Raw genomic sequence first — 24230 nt, 5'->3', positions numbered from 1 at the left:
AACCTCCCCGATGTTCTGATAATGTCAGTATTTTTATGCCAAAAGTGGTACTTTGTTTTGCGTGGAAATATGTTGTTTAATATTTTAGGTCTGTAATTCTAGAAATAAATCCCGGGTATGATAAAGTTTAAAACATAAATCATATTACATTATAAATATATTGAAATAATACAACAATAAATAAAAAAAAATGTAAAAGAAATGAAAAAAATTGCCTAAACACAGGTAACTAGATAAACTTTTGAATTTAATATTTAGATGCATTTTTTGAAACTATTACTGTGATCAATGTTTTAAAAGCAGATAATAATGTAGTAGTGTAATCTGCTTTTAAATTTCCCGCGATGCCACATCTTCTCAGTGCACCAACGCTTCACACATCACATCGATCAAGCCAAGGACGCCAGTGGATCGTAGGAAGCAGTTAGGATTTTTTTTTTGTTACCTGGAGTGTGGCTTGGGGTTACTGCTTTTGGTACATAGAATTCACCTCGTGCCACATTTGGAAATAGCGCTGGGGGGGGTGGGTTAAACCTTCAAGAAAGAATAACGAGATATTATATATAAATAGTATTTAGTAGATATTTAACCAAAATGTCTAGTGCAACATACATTGTGCAAATACAGGTTGACATTAAAAAATGCAGCAAACCCTGGCCCTGAGGAGTGCCGGATTTTCGAAAATTCTCCATTTTTTATGATTATGCTATATTTAACAGAAAATGACTACCTGTACAGTCCTTTAAATGGATGCTAAATCCATAATGGGGCTATACAACAGGAAATAAATGAGAATGAGCAGGTAAGCACGTGCACGCAAGACCCAACAGCTAATTCTGGAGTACAGTGCCATCCAAACAATTTTCACCTCCAGAAAACAGTGTAAATTTCAAAATGCACTCAGAAATAAATCCATGCCGGAAATCTGACGGAATTGGATTATCGATGGCCGGATTTTTGAATGTCAACCTGTATACCAATAACGATGGATTAAGAATTAGGGTCACAGAAGCAAAAATAATCAATACTGAATAAGAGTTTTCCAGATTCAATATGAAAAATGATTTATTAATATAGAAAGCCTTTCTCCAGATGACCAAGTAACTAAATTAAACTTGCAAAATGAATATGTTGTTACTGGAAATGACACTGTAAACATATCAAAGGTTCAGGACATCAACAAAAATTATATTCCAGTAATGGATGAAGGCTCACTGGATTTTCTACCTCCCAGAACTCCCTGGGTCCTTGCTACTTTTTCATGAAGTTTCATCTGCACTTTCATTAGGCCCATGCAAAGGCTGTAGCAAAAAGAGAAGAGCTAGAGAACACAAATGCAGGGATCACGCTAAGTGTCATTAATAGGTAGTGGGCAATTCAACTTTTCTGATATCTTCCAACAGCTGAAATATCAGCCTAGGATGGAAATAACCCCTTTATGTTAAACTTGGCAAACCTCAAATATAGAGCTTTACTACAATGTGTACAGGTTTCTTTCTGACATACTGCACACCCAGGTAAACGGAGCTAGACTGCTCAATGGAAATCAGATTTGCATCATAATTTATGTCAAGCTAGCAGAGAAGTTTTCAAGAAGCAGTGTAACTAAACCAGCATGTAGTAGAGCAATCTTAATGGTTGTTCAGTGTGAAAGTCAGCAGAATCTCTAAACAAAATACAGGTAAATCAGTAAACATATATTTTTTATTTCAGATGTGCATTTGGATGTTTGCTTAAAGATCCATTTTACTATGGAAGATTTCTCCAAAACTGATTATCATAAATGTCAGTTTTCCTAAACCAGTGATCAAGGTTTTAATAGGAGATACCATATATACTCCAATATAAAATGCCATTATAAAAAGAATCTTGGTTAATTCTTGAGTTAGACCTAGTGGCATGTCCTGGAACTGCAATAGTCTATGGGTTGACAGATCAGAGCTGTCAAACACAAGCCGTTTGGAACAATATTTTAGGAAAACAATTCAAAAGTACAAAAAAAAAAAAATATTTTTAATAAATGTTTTAATAATAACATACCATATTTATTCAAATTCATTTTGTGCCCTAGTTTTTTTTACTGGAGCCAAAAATTTTTTTCCCAGGCGAAAAGGTACCTAAAGTTTATACTTGAGTATATAGGGTACATGAAGGCCAACCTGAAAATGCTAGGTGCCTGGTTACTGACCTACAAGCATCAATACTTCCTAAGTTCATAACCAAGAAAAAGAATGCAGATCAAGAAAGTCAAAGAAAATAAGATCTTATATGCATACTTTTGCCAGATGGTCAGCATGACATTCAGGCAGCTAGCATTTACAGAACAAGATGTCTGCAATGGTGGCCTCCAAGTGGCAACATAAAACGATCACTATAACACTCAACGATAGAACATGTCCAGAAAACTCATAAATAAGGGACTACCTTGCAAATTAACATTTCTTAATTTCAATTCCAGTAAAAAAAAATTAAAATAGTCAACAGTTTACATTTGAAGCTTTCTAAGTATGCAATATTTTTTTCATATTTTTTTTTTATTGTAAGACATTTGCAAGGCCAAAAATTTTTATTCTGGAGCAACGTTAAAGTGCTGTTTTAAATTAGTCACCTGAATCTTACTCATTTACATTTCTTTCCTTGTGGTTAGAACAAGCCCTTTCTGTTATGGACATTAAAGCAGGATTAGTCGACTAGGTAAAACAAAGGTAAATGGATCTATGGGCTCCATACATAAATGATGTTATTTCTGCTCCTTTGAAAATAGAAGAAAAAAAAAAAAAAAAAGACATGTTGCTGTATCAACACATGCAGGTTGCCTGAACAGAAAGAACATTAATGCAAACTTTAAGAAGTCCTGGCCTCAGTCCAGCTTCCTATCCACCGTATAATCATACTATATATGCATTAGTATTGACTGATAATGCAGCATACCACACAGGCATTTATTATGAATTTCAACTCTTTGTAACTAAAAGAATTTGTACTTTTTATTGCACATTGGTGTGTGTATGTATATATGTGTGTGTGTGTTTTTTCTTACACTCACTCTCCAAGGTCGTTATTTTCAGTGTACAGTTTTGTTTCTACACACATAATGCGTGATTTATAAAACCAGACAAAAAAGAAACTTGAGTGCCAGCCAGCTGCAGAAAGTAAAACTAACCAATCAAAATAGTTATTATGAACAACAGACTTTTTTTTTTTATATTAAAGTCACAAGACTAGACTGGGGTGTGCAATCCTGTCCATACTCTACCACCACTCCTATGTTAAAACTGTTTAAAACATTTTTTCTTGATTGTGTCATTTTAAGAAAGGGTATTTAAAAAGTACAATTGGGCCCATTGAAAAAGGTCTGCAGTAATAAATGCCTACAATCAAACTGCAACAAGAAAGGGCAGCTAAATGTGTTTGGGTATCTGATGGACTGCTACAGGCCAATAAAGCCATTTCTTATTTCTGACACTTTGCTAATTGAGGAGCTATCCGTGGATACACACAGAGTAAGGGGCTCTCTGCACACACTCATTTTAACCAATAATTTAATGCAAAAAGATTTGAAAAACCAGAATGCTTGTAGCCCACAAGACACCTCTATGGTATTTCTGGACCAAGGAAAGGCAGTTGTAAAGTCAAATGTTTTGCTTGCAAAAGCCAGCAAAACTCCTAAAAAATTGCCATGTGGTTTGGTGCAGAATGGAAACTGGAAAAAAACAAACTACAAATTGTGGTCTAATTGGGCTGGCAAAATGCTGCATAGAAGTATGCTAACACACAACAGTCATGTCTAAGCCAGTGCATAGAGGAGATAAAGCACTTATGGTAATTGCAAACATTAACATGTTCATAAAGCTTTTACAAATTAGCAATGGTCCATAGAAAGGTACCCATCCAAATATTGGGAGTGAAAGGCTTGGAGATTAACAAGAGCAGAAATGACCTCAATTCAGGTTAGAAAAAAAAAATCCACAAAACCAGCAAAAAAGCAGGAAGCCACCAGAAAAGGCATACAAGAAGAAAAAAGTGTGCCACTTTCCCCAACAAAATAAGAGGCAAAAAACAAACCAAATGGAAACATAATTTGGCAGATTGTACACGTTGGGTGCAGAAAATACAATTTATAAGGACACAAAACCAAATTTGACATTTTTCAGATTTAAATATGGGTAACTAATCCTGCCAGAGGAGAAGATGCAATGTCGGAGACAAGTGGGTCATGACATTACTAGCTGAAGCATAACTGATACCCCCATCAACAGTGCTTATTAAGAAGCCAACAGTCAATGCGCACATCCTTCAATTGTACTAGAGGTCCAAGCAAAGCATCATCTATGTAGCAAGACAAAGCTCTCCAGCTTTTCAGGAATTTGCTTTCTGTATGGTATACTGTGTTTAACAATCACACGTGCAGCCAAACACTGCAGAGTGGTATGGTTGATGGGCTGGATTAAGTTCTTTGCCATTTCCTTTTCATCCAGCAAATCACAGGCAGTTTGGTTGTGGGAATTTGTAGAGTCAAAATGTGCCCCAGCTTTTATAAGCAGATTCATGATATCTGGGTGGTTGTTGAGAGCAGCAATGTGTAGCGGACTGTTCTTTTCCGAGTCTCTAACATTAACATCAGCACCACACTCCAACAAGATGGCAGTCACCTGAAGAGAAGGGAATTTGCAAACAGGGTATCGGCCGACGCAAGTTGTGTTCTTATCTACAGCCAGGTGAAGAGGACTAAAGTTATTTTTACCTTTGGGTTGCAGCTTAAGGAACCTATATATGTTCTGTTTTTTTAAGTGATCTTGGTCTGGGCTGCAGGGAACCTTCTCCAGCAAACAGATCAAGTGCAAAATTATAGACAGGGCCTTGTTTAGCTGGACTTGGTCAGGAGGCATCAATGTTTGCTTGACTGCTCTGTCTATTTCCAATACACTTTTACACAGTATACCCATGAGGTCATCAAATGTAACTGTAGTACCAAGCAACCCTTTGGCACGATCCTGAAGCATAAAGGAAAATAGCTCAGCAAATGATAACAGGCTGCTGGCTGTCATTGGACTTAAAGGATCCAGGTTATTCTGCTGCATGTCTAATGCGTACTTCCACAGATTGATGCATCGCTTGAAGTTTCCAGAGTCTGCATAGACTGCACCCCGATATCGGATGTAATAGGATGTATCTGGATGTGAAGGACCCAAAATTCGTTCTCTAATTAAAAGGGCTTGCATTCTCATCTCATCAGGGTCAGCAATAAGGTTATCTAGCTCTTCAGCAGTATTTACCTCCTTTGCATAATCATATGCCATAATTAATTCCTGCGGCACAGGCTTGCCAATAACGTTAGTCCTATCACTGTATCGCATGTCCATAGCTCTCTTCCAATACTTTAAGGCACCAAGAAGGTCCCGTTTTTTATCAACAAATGTAGCTCCAAGAAGTTCAAGGGCATTAATACGTTCTCTCTTACTGGTCTGTGGGTGCTGAGTCAGAAAGTCCACGATATTTGTGTGGCCAGTTACACTGGCTGAAAGCAGCGGAGTCATTCCATAGCCATCCTTCTCCATTCTAGCTCCATATTTTAGAAGCATTTTCATAATTTCCAGGCTTCCAGATTCAGCACAGTCATGCAAAGCGGTATTTCCTAAAAAAAAAATAAAAATTGTATGAATTTCAACTAAATTATAAAAAAAACAAAAACAAGCATACAAATGCGATATCATTATCAGCTTGCTTAGGTAGGTAAGCCTGGTGCTGAATGCACAATTATTTACTGAAGTATAGCGGACATACCATTAAGGTGACAAAAATATTGTGATAAATAAGAGCAATATTAACTTATAGATATGTTTCGGTTTGGGCCTCTGATGGAACATTAGGTACAGGCAGGTCAGGGGGCTTTTGGTTTGATTTCAAACCTCTCTACATGGGAGTTTACAATAATAATATAAATACATTTTGTTATTTATGAGCACCATTTAGTTTTCTCCTGACCTAATTTGGCATTAAATTTAAATATATAAAATGATTTTGAGCCTAATTTTGGATAGTCAACCCATGTATGGGAAGCATAGTAAGCAACGGTTACATGAACAAAACTGGATTTTCTATGTTAATGAATATACACAAACATTACATTTAGTGGTAGTGCTAAAAATCAGGATTTGGTCTCCGAAAACCAGTAATTTAATAAAGACAAATTATATAAGTATACAAAAAAAGACCAATCAATGTGATAAATAGTAAAAAAAACAAAGTTTAAACAACTAAGCAACATAATTTTAAAGCTTCTAGGTTGGATTCCCATAGCCTTCAGCCCCCACGTTTCACACAAAAGTGCTGAAAATAGACAAAGAAGGAGCTAAGCAGGAGAATCCTAATTAACTGATCAGAGGTAATAAGATACTGATTCTTAAGCAAGGTCTTATTGCACGAAGGCAGCAGCATGAGTCACTAATGTTGTCAGAGCTGCTATGTGCAGATCCTCTTAGAAACCCATCAAACTGTTTAATCAAACCACACATCACAAAAAGAAGCAGCCACACATATGGAAGTCACACTGATCCCGGATCACCTTTACAAAATGCTGGCTGCCTGGCTTGCATGCTGACCCACTAATGTTTTAAAAGGAGAGAGAAGCAATGAAAGCCTTCATGTATGTCAGGTTGTCCTCACTTTTCTTGTGAACAGAAGTTATTAAAACCTAAATAACTAAGACCACGTTAACAGTATCCATTACCTCGATAACTACCGTACTAGTAAAAAGCCAAACTTTTTCTTTAGTTTACTTGTTTGTTTATATACATAGACACAAGGTTTTTATACATTCTTACTACTATTTTTTTACCACTTTTTTAATCAAACATTTAAAAAAAAAAGTATATAATAATTAATAATAATAATAATTATTATTTAAAAAGTAAAAAAAAATAGTAACATAGTGCTGTTTTCTTGCTTGAATGTTTCATTTCTAAATGTACATACATATGAAAAATAAAGTACATATTCTTTCAATTCTACGGTCGTTAAAAAAATTACCTGGCTACTTGCAGGTCTTAAAATTAAGCTAATACAACCACTTCCATAAAAAGTAAGCAGGTATCACCCAGGTGCTGCTAATTGAATGAACTAGATTAATTCATCATCAGCAAGCATGACCCCCTCTATAAAAGCAGATGTTTAGGCAGTTTGCAGCTCTGAAGCATTCAGGTGTGTTAACAAATCAGCAATCATCAGCAATAATCCAAGAGAAACAATTGTTGCTCCCCAGCAATCTGTGGAAGGTTATGAGGCCATTTCCAAAGAATTTGAAGTCTAGAAATTAAGACCTTGCTATGTTCTGAGAAATTGCAAAATCACAGGAGCTCCATCTCAGACTCCACAGATCTCAGTTAGCATGTTATGTTAAACGTTCATGGCTGTACATTCAGAAAAAGACTGAATAAGTAAGATAGTTTGGAAGGGTTGAAAAAATAAAGCCTTTTCTCTTTGAAAACAACATGGCAGCAAGGATTAGGTTTGTAAATCTGCATCTGAACAAACGACAGGACTTATGTAACAATGTCCCTTGGACAGATAAAACCAAAGTGGAGATATTTGGCAAAAAGCAGACGCTGCATATCACACTAAAGATCAGGTACAGTGGCGGAGATGATTTGTGCTTGTTTTGTAGCCACAGAACCTGGGCACCTTCCAGTCACTGAGACAACCCTGAACTAATCTGTATACCAAAGTATACCAGAGTCAAATGTGAGGCTACCTGTGTGGCCACCTGTAAGGCATTGCTGGAGTTTGTTACATGAGGACACAATGTTTTCTACTGGTAGCTGACAAGAGGTAATTGAAGAGCAAGTGACCCATCCTGATCAACCCAAAAGTAAGTTTCAAGTTTTTTTCAAGTTTCAAGTTTTAAGTTTCAAGTTAAAAAGGGAAAAAGGATAATTGAGCCCATAAAAAAAACAAAACACAAAATGGACATAATATTATTCATAATAAATGTTACTGGAATTTCTGTTGAATATGGTTTTAAATGTTAGCAGGGGTTGTCACATTTTGTGCCCTAGGTTTATACTTGAGATAAGTGATTTTGGGTTGAGTATATAAGATAAAAAAATAAGGTATGACCATTCTTCATTTCTATTAAAGCCTACAGCACTGCACTTGTTCTGCATTTAGCTTTCAAGGACCAAAAGTAGGAAGGTGGTATTTAAAACTTGAATAAAAGGAAAATGTACAACATGATTTTCTTTCTATGGTCAGCAATTAAAAAAAAAAAACATGTGATATGCATCATTTTATATTTAATGTTTTGTAGTCCATATTCCAGCCAGTGACTGGAGTGCAAGGCTCCATAACAAAGCTGTTAATAGAGATCGATAGTAGAGTTAATAATTGGAAGTGTGTACATAGCTTATCGTTTGTAAACGAACGACGAACGATCCTGCACGATATCTGCGAACGATCGTATAGCACCGATCCTGTACATACAGATAACGACACGATCGTTCAAAGATATTGTACACACGTATATATACACACAGTATATATATGAATATAGAACATGCATGATCACTGAACGACCGTACACACGATAGATGGTCAACGATCGTCGTCCAATCCGATCCGCCAGTCCGGTCGTTCATTTCCAACGACTATCCTCGTTCGTCGGCGTCGTTGGTTACTTTTTTTACAAACGATTTTTGGCCAATCGGTCGTTCATTTCCAACGATAAAAATTTTACGTGTGTACGCAGCTTTATTCTGATTTTTTTCTTACTTGAAGAAAAATATAATTTCGATAAATTAATCCAAACTGAAGTTTCAGTTACTGAGTGCCAGGTGTTTTGGGCGAATTATTCTAACCAGCAACACTAATCGACAGCTGTAGGTGCAATTTACCCACAAAACTTAAATCAGAAGAATTTAACCCAAATCCAATAGCTTGAGACAGACTTTTAGCAGTCTCTTTGGCTATTTATAAAACATTTCCCAGAATTCAAACTGATCCAACACAACATTCAATTTTGTTTCCACTGAAGTTTAAGAGAAACCACTAATGAGAAATGATAGCACAACCTGATCACCTCGCCTAATGAAAATTTGCTGACTGGCTATGGTTTTGCAGCCTTATTCAATTTGCACAATGGAATGCCATAAAACATGCGATATTCAGGCTTTGTACCAGACATCTTTAATGTCAAACCTGCTACAGGTGTAAATTATCTATGTGTATGGTGTGCACACCACCATCACCAAAAAATAAATAATAGGACAAAGCTATCTGAATAGCATAGAGTCCGTGTAATGAATCATTCGTTTAGGTGTGTAAATTTTAGTTTGAGGTCTGTGCACAACCTGCTGGTTAGTTAGTTCATGTATGTTTACTTGCTTTATACCCTTTCCTGTCATGCCTTTGAATCTAAAGAAGGGAAAGGTGATTTTCCAAAACAAATTTCCTTTTAATCACCACAATTGGCCAATCTTAGCAATCCTTGTGGTCATAAGACTGCAAACTCTCTGGCAAGGCTGCAAATTGCAGCAATCAGACAGCACCACATAAGGTCAATAAAAACACATTACTGCAGCACACTCCCAACATAAACCACCTATTTAAGCATTACAGTCACCAAATAGGTCAGTATTCTTCACCTGCTTTCAGCTGTATAAGAAATGGTGATTCAGAACACTTGCCGAAATACAAGTTTGAACAAACTCCAACTCCACCATCAAGATTTAAAACACTAATTATATTTTCCATGGGTCATTTTTTTGTGTGTGTCACATAGAAACCAAGAAATCTATAGTGACTCAGTAGTTTCATTGGGTGTGAAGTACACATTGTATGTTACCGTTCACACTTTGAGCCCTGAAAATTCATTTCGGAAACACCCGCATAAAAAGCAAAAATGTTAAAATGCACTTTAATGTAAAGCAGAATGCATTCTAAAAACAAGATTAAAAAAGTATCCCACTAAAATAGATAAAAAGAAAACTTAAAGCTATCAATGCACTCTTGCAGTCCTTTTTTTCCTGCTGCTAAATGCAGCTTCATTCGTCCCACTTCCTCAGGTCATTCTGGACCCACCCAAGCCTGTTACTGCACAGTAAAATGAGAAGCAGCACAGAGGCAAGCTTATTTCTTGTCATGATGCTCCATCTTCCCATCAGTATACTCCTTGACGAAGATGTATGGATTGGTATATTGTACTGCAACTTTCTCCCACACTACAGCCCTGCTCTACAAAATGCAAGGGGCTGGTACCACATTAAATTAAAATACTACACTGCTTGCACCAATTTATATTTTTTAAATCTGCCTAGATTTCAGTTCTAAAATTTGCTTTCTGCTTGTTCTATATTTCTGTTCATCTTCTAAGTGATAGATTGTAACAAAATAATGTATTGTCTTCTGTGAGAAAAGAAGTATATGAAGTAGCGCCCATGTATCCAGGAAAATTAAATACATCCATGTAAGAATGGGCAGATATTTCTGTTTTGGAAGATATATGTAGATATTCAAGCAGGACTAGAGGACAGTCAGATGAATGCTGGCCAGCACATTGTAAAACGATCACATGGTCTTCAGGCCTATATAATAGGGTAGGTGAGACAAGTTGAAGCTACCTCTGGTACTTGCCGTCTAATCAGAAAACAGTGTTACCACAAGATTTTGTAACTTGTCCAATTACTATTCTTTTCCAGTCTGCCTTTGTCCAAACACTTACTGCAGATGTCCTACAGGAGGAGACCATAACCTAAACAAGCAGAAAACAACCTGAACCAATGTATCCAATGTCAAACTGCAATTTTAAAACTAAACTTGCTTAGTGCAAATACAGAAGTAGAAATACTGACAGTAGGTATCTTATCTCACCCAGTACTCAGAAAAAGGTGCCAACTGCACAGGTATGACCTGCAGATATAAACCCTAAATGGAGAAATCTATAAATCTGTATAAGAAAACAAAGTACAGAAAAGTTTATCTTTGCAGCCTTTGCAATTAGGGTTATAAAGTGTATGCAACAGGCACTCAGCAGCACCACTGAATGGGGAAATGCCGGAACATAGTTAAACAAGTCTGAAAACTCCCCAACTATTCCACAGCATTGGCTATAGCTGGGGGTGTGAATATGTCACAGATACAGAGCCATCACATTTTAATAGCTTCATGTTCTATTTTGAAAGACACTTTTTGTTTTTGGGCATACCTCTACTGTCAATAAAGGAACAGAATTTATCACAGTGATAAATTTAAAGAACATTACATGCCTGTTTACTGCAAATCCTCAAAATAGCCCAAATGTGTATCAGATGTTTTGCAGCAGTAAACTGGTAGATGCCAGATACATTTCAGGTACAGCTTACTCCCTACTCCAGAGGAATAACACACAAGAAGAAAGCTTGTACAGATGCCTGTCCGGAAGTTATTTTTGAATTTGCTATTGCTTTGCAAATCCATGTCAGGTAATGGTACTCAAAAAAAGAAAGAGCTGATCCCTGCTGGAATCCCTACAAAAGTTTCTGAGTGTTCCAGCCTTAGACAGTGCAAAAGTCTGCCTAAAACCAAACATGAACTTAGGGATGCAGGGGCCAAGAAAGATTTTCATATATGTTTTGTTACAGAAGGTAAAACAGTGGGGAACCCTATGGATTAAAGATACCAACTGCGCTTTTTACAGTTCCAGAAACGGTTTAGAGGAGCAGTCCCCAACCGGTGGTCAGCGGCTCTGGCCGGCGCACCCCCAAGCAGGGTCAGGAGAGGGACCCCGCTGGGGGGATGCAGCAGCCAGAGCTGCAGACCATGTCCCCCGTGCAGATCTCAGGCTCAGGAAGGTGGGCAGGCTGTGTCCCTGGACACAACCCGCCCACTCCCCCATTGCAGGCTCAGATCTGTGATGGGAGAGTGGGCGGGGTTATGTCATTATGACGTCACTCTGGGGGAGGTTTCTCCCCCTTTGAGCGAAACACGGCTGACTGCGCATGCGTGCTCAGAAGGTGATTTTAGTGGTCCGCAGAAATTCAGGAGGAAGTTCAGACAAAAGGGTACATTTTTAGGGTGCTGCTTACGCACAATTAACATTTCCAGATGTTTCCTATAAAATATAACAAGTCTTCACTTATTGAGCCACAAAATTTCCCAGGACTGTAAGCAAACTTGTTTTTCTGTTGTAGGGAAAAACAGATTTAAAATTAAAGTGGTGCTGCTGCCTTTGCAAGACCCAGCTAGATAATATAAAGGCAAACCTGCTGCTGCATACCAGCCAAAGAAGTGGATATAGTGTTCTGCTCAGAAATTTTTTTTCAGCTGGGTTGGGGGAAACTGTAGCCCGGTGGTAACAAAGTGGGCAAGGCTAGACACAGCAAATTTGGAGCTCCTAGTTATTTATGCCATAGATATCCAGTAACCCCTGCTATTGTGTCAGTGTTCTACCTAACCCCTATATTTTGTTCCAACATTCTAATGCCTGGCTTGTTAGAATGTCTAATTTTCCATTTTTTTGTATTATGCCCCAACAGTCCAGTGCTCTGTATTTTAATTCAACTGCCTAGTTGTCACGAATGACAGGGAGGGGAGGGTAACAGGAAGGTGTATAAACTACTAGGCCTCAAATACCTAGGGAAAAGGGAATGGTCACCCCTTGCAAAACCCTAATCCAGCCCTGACTCCTAACCATAGGAGCATCCCCTGAAGGTAGGGATACTCATACTCAGGAACCTAGGCCCTACTAGCCCTGCACAGCCCTAGCAGTAGTGTCTGGCTTGAGACTGCTGGTCCCTTCCCCTATGAAGGACCCAGTGTCTCCCTGAGGCCTAATAAACAACAAATACCTAAACAAAACACCAATACACCAAAAGAACCGCAACTTATCTTATAAGCAGAAATCAACAGGAACTCAGAATGGCAGGACACTCCAGCTATTCACATCCCAGTAGTGAATATTAACCGCACAGCATGAAGTGTGAGGCCAGACTAAATGGAGGAGCAGTAATGACCACCAGCTGCACCTGACACAAGGGGAGTGGTCATTACAAACAACAACACAGAAACAAGTAAAAACAAAGAGACTGTCAGATAATCACACATGCAGCTAGTCTGACAGATCCTCAAACTTCTGTCACGGAAGGGACCGTGACACTAGTGTTCCATGTTTTAATAGTGTAATACCTCGCAGTAGTGTAATATTGTGATCAATGTGGCTTAACAAATTAGGCTTAGTTCACATAAGCAGTAAAAAAAAAATGCCCCTCCTGAGTGACTATTTGGCAACTGCTGGGCACCTGGGATTGGTAACAGGCGGTAAGTGCTGGGCACCTGGGATTGGTAACAGGCGGTAAGTGCTGGGCTTTTCAGGCCTAGCGGTTATTCAAGCAGCATTGGTTCCTGGCGAGAAGAATGTGAGGGGTAAACGCAGCAAATGCAACCTTACTGCCAATGTGAAATCAGCCAGACTTCAGATGTCACCTCCTAGCGCTATACCTAGGTAACACAAAGAGCATCATGCATGTGATCGCAGATGGGGGCGGGACAGCCAGTGCCCTCCTCATCACTGCAAAAAACAAAAACTTCCTGTGAAATTTATCCACCCGCAGTATGACAGATCTGTGTGTGTCAAGTCTGCTTGTCAAGGTCTGCAGCCTTACAACTCATTGCGTTCAATCCTTTAGATCTCCTAAATTGTTGGTTGTAATTACCTAAAATTTTTAGGGTACACAGGGGACTCTCATAGCTACTAATAACCATTTCTTTTTTTAATTTTAGGAATTTCAAAATATGGGGATCACAAGTTTAAAAACTTGTGGAAATTGAACATTTGGGTTGCCGTTTTATAAAAAAAGTGCACCTATGAGCCCAAAGTTGAAAATGCAAATTAAGGACTCCTGGAACCACTTACATAGCAAGAAGCATTGGGTTGGGGCCACCTAAATATTTTTCCTACTTTTCACCAAACTATAATTGTAATACTATGCTGCCCTTTCTGCTTCTGTTCTTTGAATCCCAATTTATCTGAAATGGGAAGGTGCAGGAAACTGAAAATGTAGGTGCAAGTGGGGGACAGATGTAAAAACCCCTAAAATTTCATTAGCATGGCATTATTAGAACATAAAAACCTCTGCCCATCAAACTGTCCGCTTCCCTACCTTTCTAGGGAAATTGGGGTTCAAAGAAGAGATGCAGACAGGGTAACATAGTATGACAGTTATAGATCTGTGAGAGACAAGTATAAATTTAGGGGCCCTTCCCCAATGCTCCTTTCTAAGTGGCCCCGGAGGGTCCCCAATTTGGATTTTTAATTTAGGACTCCAAGGCGCACTTGCTTTTAATACTGCAACCCCAATGTTGTATTTTCACAAAAATTTTACCAATTCTGATCTCCATATCATGAAATTTGTAAAAGCTGCGGTGCCGAAATTGTGAATGGTGCTAACTTATAGGTGTTCCCTGTGCACCAGGAAAATTAGAAATCATTATGACATACAATTTAGGGGATATGAAGGTTTATACACAGAGAGCTGTAAGGCTGAGGAATGTGACATGCAGCATTTACACACACTATCAGATCTTATCAGCGGAGAACAGAAAGAGCAGAGCAGCCTCTCTGTTGTCCGTTCAGAACTGCTGAAAATATGACGGGCAAAATATTCACGGCAGGTGGGCAGCCGGCCCCCCAAATATGGACTGGGGAGAACTATGGGGTATACTAAATAGGTAAGGAATGTCTACACAAATTGCATGAAAATTCAATTCTATTATCCAATTTTGTAAAACAAAGTCCCTGCCTATTTCCTGCATCTGTACACAATTATCATCTGTCTCCAATTCTATGATTAACTCATAGGAGGAATGCAATATCTGTGAAATCCAAATGTACTAAAAGAACAGCGGAAAAAAAGGCTACTGGTAAATGTATCTGCAACAATTATTCAGCGGGAAATGTATTGATGTTGGTTGTGCTCCCCATTCACTTCCTGTCCCAGTAACATTTAGAACTGGAGGGGAAATATTCACGTGGTTCCTTTCTAGTGGAGGACATAGAATACAATGTTTTTGTAGAAAAATAGTAAAGGGGAGGGATTAAAACTCTGCCGATTTTTAAGAGCTATTGCTCTGAAGATTTTTATTTGCAGTGACCCTATTGTAAAGCTGAACTCCAAATACTTATTAACCATTTTATGTAATAAGTTTGCCAGTATCGGCCTCCCAAAATCCCCTGCATGGCAGGACTAAAGCAGAACATGCTACTGTTTTACTGCTGATGTTTCTTGAAAAAGTTGAATAGCTGTAGTGAATGACCTTGCTAAACTGTCTGGTAATGGTGTCTGCATCACAAAGCTGGCTGCACAGAAAAATAAATACTTTGTCAAGTAAACTTATTCCAGTAGGTCTATCTCAGTATTGTATGTGGTAGCTTGAGCTTTCTCTAGCTGCCCAGGCTAGAGAAAATGTCATACCTGCCTTGCAACACAAATTACAAAATCTGCTCCTATAGTAGCAATACAAAACACATAAGGATATGCTTGTTTAAAGTGCATAGAGAGATTATTAATCTCAAAAACATTTATGAGTGAAGTTGCTTTTTTCCTTTTCTCTGGTACAAAAGGAATTCCAGGTCTATGATATTTAACAACCATCTGAGTCAAGGCATTATATGCATTATAGGCATTATACGCCCCTTTTACTCACATCATATGGCCTCCTGGTTCTGTACTGTACGTTATGTCTGCTAGAAAGCAGAGGTCTGAGGCAACTGACGCCATTGGATGGTTGGTATAAGGAAAGCTTAGCTTAAGTCCCAGAAGAGCATTTCCATAACTTGTGCCCCTGTTTCAATAATGGGGTACTTTTGTTTATACACACCAGGTTGGAAGAAACTGAAGGTGGGTGGCAACAAGTGTATTGTGACCCAACTTTTCAGTAAGCACCCAAAAGCACCCAGGTAGTTACAGAAAAGTGCCAGATGGTGCACCCCAGGTCATAGGGGCTGGGGAAAACACTGTACACACAGTAAGAAGTGTCTCTTCAGTGTGGTTTTATACAAAACATGCACTGTCGGTGGGACAACAAAGTCCTAGAAAAGAAGAAGCATTTCCATTCTCTCTCAACAAATGGTTATTATATCCATAGAGGGAGTCTAGTTTGCCATTCACTTCAACTTCACAAGTCTCTCAACACACAAACCTAAACAGTGATAAGGAGCCAAAAAAAAAAAAAAAACACGATTATGTAGCACTGAAAAATGTAATCACAAAATAGACACACACACAGTTATACAATGAATTAGGGGAATAAATTATTAAAGGTTGTTAAAATATCTTACATCAAGCTCATGACTTCTACATGTTTTTTTATGTAAAAGTACTTCATACAAAAGACTAGGGTAAATTCATAAACCAGCGAATGCGACCTTCACTCCAGGTCCATCTTTCTGGTGCTTGTGTTTTAAATTGCGGTTAATTAATTCACCAGCAGTGAACGTTTTCATATAATGACATTCATGACTTGCCACCTGTAAATTCCCTTTAGGAATACTTAAACTGAGTTTTCCCTGCAGTGTCATATAGTGTATTTGCAAAAGGAACAAAGCTTAACGTTAGTACATAAGTATATTGAGCCAATATACAAAATACAATTTAGTATTTTATCAGATACATCACTGGAGTAGTCTAATTGCCCACACTTATGTTAGGCATACACCAGGTAATGTTCTCTCAATAGTTTCAATCATTACAAATCCATCCTTTCCATAAACTACGCACCATCCACAGTTCGATAAGGGATTAAATTGATCACAATATGATGGTAAACCAAACAAAACAAGAAATGAAAAAATTGAATCAAGTGAAGTCAGAGTAAGGTCTGCATACTCGTTCTGCATCGGTGACTCAAGTACCGAAGCCGAATCATCACCATGACAGCAGAACAAGCAGCATTTTCAGAAGTCATCTATGTCTGTCTACATACTTCCTCACTGCAGGTTTCCATTAAAGGAAACCTGTAAGAAAAGAAACATTTTACATTACAGAAATATTCCTAATATAAAAAAAGTTACCTGGCTGTAATGCCAAGCAAATAGTTTTAATATTTTAATCTACTTATTAGATTACCAATTTTGGTATCTGTACTAGTTTATTTGAAAGCAGACAAATAAAAAATAAAAATAAATAACCCCTTACAAACTAAAACAATAAAACTAGTTTTGGTACAATATTCACTTTACTTGATGCTCTCAAGCTGACAGCAAGCATTATTTACCCTACCAAAGCCTAGTCTGGTAGTGAACAGTAAAACAGTGAAAGAAGATGCAGCAAATTGATGAGTTTTGGATTGTATCCAAAGATACAAGGCACTGGGTAAGCTTGTCACCTTGGGACAAAAAAAGGGTTAAAGCTTGGAAGGAATAGAAACCAGTCAAATCTAGGGTTGACACACTGCAATATAATAAATTGTTGTGTTAGGCTTAGGTATGCACTAACATTCCTACACTGAATCTGAAAAAAGTTCAAAGTAGGTTTTTTTTTTAATTAACAGCAAGAAACACACTTTGTTTGTTTTTATCTCAAATTTAAAATATTTTTTGGGAATGCCATATATGTCCTACAAATTCATTTTAATTGTGGCCAATGAAAAGGGGCAAAATACAAAACCTGTTAAACATAGAACTGATTGGCACTAGGGTATAATTAGCACAAGGGTGTTACATCAACTTTAACCTAGAAGCTTCTGTACTGCATATATGTCAAAGTTGAGGTAGGGCTACAAAAGTTGGTGTATTGCCAATTTTGACATTTCAGATCAAAAGGTCATTGCCAAAAAAGACAAACAAAAAAAACAGTAATGCAAAGTACATATAAAAGCTTGCATTAGTATTCTTTTTTTATTGTTGTTTTGCTGGTGTACGCCTTGGTACAGAGTCTAACTTTCTTATTTAACTTATGTTCTTGTATAGTCGTTTCAAAAGACTATGTATACCTTTGTTTCTGATTTATATTTATTTGTTGTATATTTAATACATTTTGAATAAAAACCTAAGGAAAGAAAAGCTTGCATTTATATCAATATGGTCACAGGACTTATTACACATTTTAGTTATAGGATTCCTTCATTTTACAAAGCAAAAGGCAGCTAAAACCTTTTACCACTGATTTTGTTATTTGCAGCATTACAAAGGCTATGGTTTTAATAAAAAACAGAGGGATGGTGACAGAAGCACATAAAATGCACCTTCTATTTCTGAATGTCAGTATCATGCCAGCACAGTATCATTTCTTCCATTCTAATAACTTAAAAACAAATAAGGGGTGCATATGTGAATAGATTACTTCGAAGAAAGTGTTCATGAAGAATCCTCGGTATCAGGAATATGGAATAGGACAAAATGTTTTGTTTCTTTAGACAACAATTTATGGTCAGTTCTACTTTCTAACATTTAGTAGATGACTGACAACAGGGTTTGTCAGAATTGTGATCTCATACACTTGAATCCCGACAGCTGACCATTACAGAACATATGCAAACCCAAACATGTGTATGATTTATGATACTAATTTGCAAAAAAAATGCAAAAAAAGATTTGTAAATCTGTACAGCCACTCTAATGAATTTCATACATACATTACTGAATAGCACAGTCAACCAACTTTTTTTTCTGGTGGAATAAAGCAGCTTCCTAGTACACCTCCAGCCATCTCAGGAAACACACATTATTACCTTCATCCAAAAAGAGTGATCAGGAAGGATGACTCTGGAAGTAGTAGTATTCCACCAGGAAGTAACAGAATTACATTTCAAAAATGGTTGGCCTAAACTACAAATACCTTACCCTACCTGTCATATAAACAGTAAAAAAACTATTTTGATTGTATATTTGTTTGCCGGGAACTCCACTTTATTCTAGACCCATTGGTAGCCAGTAGAAGAATGAATCTCCTGAAATGGTCCACAGTCCTTGGATATCATACTGCTAGTTTAGGTTAGGGTTAGTATGGGATGGAATAGTTGTATGGCTTAAGTCTTAGCCCAGCATTTTATCTTTATTTTTTATATTTAATCAAATAGCCAGCAAATCTGTAATATAGGGGAGTGGTTCCCAACCCCCAGCCTGCAGACCGGTGCCGGTCCGTGGCTGGTGAATTGGGGGGCTGCAGGTGACGGGAGCGCGGGCATCTTCTCTACTCTGCCGCTTGACAGCAAGCCAGCTTTCTTACGCTGCTCTGCTGTTCTCAGCTAATGTGCTGGCAGCAGGGGGAGTTGCTGGGGGTGGCAGAGTGGTATAGGCGGTACATTTACCGGGCAGTAATAAAAAATTTTGTGCTGTGTTGCCGGGCCCTGCTGTAGGAAAGATTGGGAACCACTGATATAAGGTAGCGCTATTTTCCGTTCTGTGTAGCGACTGGCAACTTAGGTAATGTACTCTTTTTGCTGATGTGCTCCATTAAAGCCTACGGAAGGTGAACATTATATGAAAAGCAGACCGATAACCCAAATTTTTACTTTATATAAAAGGGTAGATAACCCTTTTATATGTAAAGTAAAAATTAGCTTGCCCCCCTCTCAAATGCCTTTAAACAAACAAAAAACAAACACACAATGGTAAAGACTGAATGGAATAGAGTATAATAGAGAATAGAATAGAGCCTCCTGGGATACCTACTTCACATATCCCAGAAGACTGTGGGCTTTTTCCCTCAATGGGAAAAAAATCCTATACTGCGCAGTGCAAGAATCCAGAACAGTAGGGGACCAAATCAAGGCCAGTTGTGAAGGGATCGAGGGATCTATGGAAAGCTAAGTACACACATGCAATAAATATCGTTGGAAAATGAACGATTTACAACAGATCAACGATTATGCACGATTATTTTGAATAATCATATAGTGCACGATTCTGTACATGCTGAAATGATACGATCATTCAAAGATAATCCACCAATAATGTACACACGCTAGATATGATAGTTTGAACGATGCAGGAAGTGACATGTACTGGAGAAAGTGTACTGCAGAACCATGCACAATCACTGAACGACCGCGCGCGCGCACACAAACACACACACACACACACACACACAATAGCGAGCGATTGTCGTCCAATTATATCTGCCGGGATGGTCGTTTGTTTCCAGTGAAATTTATTTGTTCATGGTTGTTCACTTTTTTTGTTAGGAATTATTGGATGATAGATTGTTAGTAAATTGTTTCCAACGGTAATTATTGCACATGTGTACATACCATAAGGGTGAGGCGGTTTTTTTTTTTTTTTAATGAAAGTTCCAACTTTAGTTCCATTTTTAGAGTAAGGCAAACTACAGTTAAAAAGAAATAAGGAGATATTTTACCCTTGTCTATGCATTTTATTTCTGTTTTGTTTAATGGAAACTGTTTTGAATACAATTTGAAAAGATCCTATGCCAGGAATTCCCCGCTTTTCCTTTCAATACCCATATTACTAAAAAAGTAAATTTTCTTTTGTCCTTTTTTCAATACTAGGAATATGGCTTTCCTGGTATCTTACAATCATTTTTAGGGGACACATACACGTACATGCCAACTAACTAGCTACTAACTTGAGTAACTTATGTTAAAACTTCAGCATACTTAGAGAAAACTTTTTCCTCCTACAAAAGGAGATTGCTAATCAGAAATGGGGAACTAAACCACTCAAATGTTCAGCTTTTGCTTTTGTTCTCAGCCAAAGAGAACCAGAACGCCAAGACAATCAATCTCTCTCAGACTAAGAAGATCTCTGGAAAACATGAAAATAAGAAATGTTCTGCCATCTGACAGTTTGTAAACAATCAGGTCCTTTCATATATGCTTACCTTAATAGACACAAAAGCCAATATAACAAAGCAGAACAGTGTCACATTTCATTACTTTTATACAAGGGAATTGGGGGAGGGGGTCCCATTCCTCCAATCAACAACTTACAAGCTAGTTGACCATCTGTATGCAAAATTACCTTTTACACTTTTCCTATTAACATCTGCCCCTTTTTCAAGCAGGAACTGGGCTATCTCTTTGTGACCTTTGTAGCAAGAGATCATCAAACAAGTGTGGCCATGACGGTTAGCTACCTCCAAGTCTGCTTTGTGCTCAACCAGATACTTAACAATCTCCAAGTGCCCATCAAAGCAGGCAGCACGCAAAGGCGTAGAGTTGGTGAGGGTTGTGTTGTTCACGGAAGCGCCATGATCCAGTAGTGACTGAACCACTTTAAGGTGGCCGGCTGCAGATGCAGCCCACAGTGGTGGTGCTCCTTCTATGGTCTCCCCATCAAAATTGACAGATCCACCAATTTCCACAGAGGCACTGCATTGATCCAGCAGGTAATCTACCATGTCTAGGTGACCATATCGGGCTGCCATTAAAAGAGGTGTTGCCCCATTTGTTTTTTCCGACATCAGCAAAACTACTTCATCTTTGGCCTTGTTTTCCAGCAACTTGGAAAGAAGACGTAGCTTTCCATCACGGGCAGCGTTGAACACGGCCGTCTTAAGATCCATGGTTGTTCCGCTTTGACAGTCTTGTGTGTGTGTCAGATAAGTGTAGATTTGTTGATGACAGCCACAATTATCCAAGAAAGGCACAAGAAAAATGAAGTTCCTCCACGTTGCCTCAAGAGAAGCATAAATATGGACTCACAAAAGCATAACGCTGAAAAGTGAGAAATAATAAGAAAAATGGTTAGTATGTTTCATATAAAACTGATCATCTAGTCATCTATCTAATATTATCACATAACAGAACAGCCCCATGCAAATCTTTAGAATACAATCACGACTTATGTGTCACAAAACTCCCAAAGCAATGTGTTCAGATACTGTAAGCTTATTAAAGGCATGGTGCAGGCAGTCGATGCCTCACATTCTTGTTCCTTCTTTGTCACACAAAAGCTGCCATAAAATATCCAACAAGGATAGAAACACAATATCAAGCAATTAGTTGCAAGCCAGGCTTTCAAACTGCCTTTGAATAAAGCGCTACATATTCCAAATCTGTTCAAGTAAAAATTGCAGTAATATATTTCCAGTATGGCAGCAGCCAATAAATAATATAAAAATGATGTACACAGTAATTCCAACATAACATCCAATCAAGTGTGAAAAGACTAGTGACCTCACAACCTTTTATCAGGTCTTTTAATCAAAATTTGTCTCAACACAAGGCAAGGCTGTCGGTTTCCAAAACAGACAAAAAAAAAGCATCCCTCCCATGCTCACAATAACCAAGGCTGGGGGAGAATTACTTGCAATGATTTTAATCATTTTAAATGTTGTATTTGTGCGTCTATAAAGCAGTTTGTTTTGGCTGCTATACCAACAGGACTAATCTAAGCAAACACACAGCAACATACAGCAGTCCTTGCATTAGTCACATTCTTTATTCACTGCTTCTGTATTGTTTACATGACAACCAGTGTGGAATGTTACATGGTTAGAATTGGCTCAGGTGTACACATTGCCACCAGAAGCATGAATAAATTTATCAAGGGAAAATTTGAGTGGAAGACTTAGGAACACACTTTTTCGAATGACACATTGAAATCAGAGCAACACTTATCTAGAACATACCGTGCATGGTAACATGTATGAGAAGCACACAAGTAATAAACACGGTGAATGACACACACATTTCCCATGTAATGATTTTACCTTGGGCACTGACACAAGCACAACTATAAATAGAAAAAGGACAACTGTCAGGCCATAGATAAAACTTCATAAAGCGGCGACTAAAAAAATTTAAATTAAAAAAAGACTGTTGAAATATAAAATGTAAAAACACAAATACAGCACAAACTAACTAAATAAGTTGTGTGTGTGTGTGTATATATACACTAAGGAGTCCACTAAAAATGTATACACTCATCAACATGAAAATATCTCCATGAACATTTTTATTACTCTATGTTTACAAGTTGACATTCAAAAATTCGGTTCATTCATATTTCCGGCATGGATTTCGGAACGCATTTTCATTTTTACACTGTTTTCTGGAGGCAATGTTTATGTTTTGATGGCGCTGTACAATCAGCTGTTGGGTCTTGCTTGCATTGCTTTCCTGCTCATTCCTTCTCATTTATTTGTTGCTGTAAAGCCCCATTATGGATTCAGCATCCATTTAAAGGTCTGTACAGATAGTCATTTTCTGGTAAATATATACAGCATATATAACTGTAAAAAATCCAGAATCTTAGAAAATCTGGCACTCCTAAGGTTGCCGGATTTTTGAATGTCAACCTGTATAGACATCAAAGGGTAGTTGTAAGTCATGTTGGACTTTTGCAGTCACATTTGCTGCTCTATTGGTCACCATTGGTATACAGACACTTCCTATTTTACTGAAGAACATAGAGAACCACTATTGGAGTGTGAATGGATTTATTGGGGCCCCTCTGTATATCTATTTCTATGGATATTCTATGGGTTCCTGGTACTTTTCCTTTGGGTTGGTTAGATTTATCTCCCCCACCGGGTATGTAAACAAATGATAGAAATGATGTAAAAGATCAGGTGTGATTAACAGATGGACTGAAGGGCCAACACACAGCATGTGAACCCAGAGATCTCCCTGATAAAGGTCCCCAATGTGTGTTCAGATGAGTTGGGTGTATAATGAGGGTCTGGGATATGAAGCCATCACTGAGCAGACGAGAAGAATAGCTGATGGTCACTATTAGCTATGTTATGGATAATGGAAAACCCCCACAAGGTGGACATAATGGAACTCTGACAACAAGAACACCAATTCAGCAGAAAGTTGATAAAATAACATACCCCCTCCCTCCTCCATGGGTAGGTGTGATATACAGTAGCAGCAGCCATTGTTCCTGCAGTCATACAACACACTGCTAAGTACAGGAATGTCAACTATGGCGGCTCACAGAAGTTCCTGACAGCACACACAGCTACACCTCTGCCTCTCCTGGGCTCTTGTGGAACTACAAGCCTCAGCATGGCAGGAAGTTGTAGTGCCGCAGAGCCATAGGTCGCTATAGACAACCACACAGGACTAGTGCTGCCGTACACAAGCCACACAGCGTAGGCGGAAGCAGTCACACACTACCCCAGCACACATATGTGGACAACGTTACCGCGGCCATGGTTGCTGCCTGTAGCCCCGACTTTTCCCCCCACGTCACCGTGAACTCCGAACCAGCCTGCGCCAAGCCGCGGCCGGTGTGACGGTGCAGGCGGGGCTCTTCTCCGTCTGATAGCTGGCTCACCTAACCTGCTAGCTAA

General features: G+C 38.3%; 1 protein-coding gene across 1 annotated transcript; it reads right to left on the bottom strand.

Annotated features, from left to right (window-relative positions):
* Positions 1–1038: 1038 nt before the first annotated feature.
* Positions 1039–24230, bottom strand: FEM1C (fem-1 homolog C). Its single transcript, XM_072416068.1, has 3 exons — positions 24083–24230; positions 20948–21642; positions 1039–5635 (listed from the first exon to the last, which is right to left on the bottom strand). The coding sequence occupies exons 2-3, from the start codon at positions 21489–21491 to the stop codon at positions 4326–4328; spliced, it is 1854 nt and encodes a 617-aa protein (XP_072272169.1). The 5' UTR covers positions 21492–21642; positions 24083–24230; the 3' UTR covers positions 1039–4325.

This window comes from Pyxicephalus adspersus, chromosome 6 (assembly GCF_032062135.1).
Source record: "Pyxicephalus adspersus chromosome 6, UCB_Pads_2.0, whole genome shotgun sequence".
Lineage (NCBI taxonomy): Eukaryota > Metazoa > Chordata > Amphibia > Anura > Pyxicephalidae > Pyxicephalus > Pyxicephalus adspersus.
This window is presented reverse-complemented; position numbering and strand designations above follow the sequence as displayed.

Bases quoted from the DNA above. Each gene is read 5' to 3' on its own strand.
- FEM1C (XM_072416068.1), bottom strand. From the start codon at position 21,491: ATGGATCTTAAGACGGCCGTGTTCAACGCTGCCCGTGATGGAAAGCTA. The intron at 5,636-20,947 runs GTAATTTTGCAT...TTTTTTTTTTAG, and splicing joins TAATAGGAAAAGTGTAAAAG to GAAATACCGCTTTGCATGAC.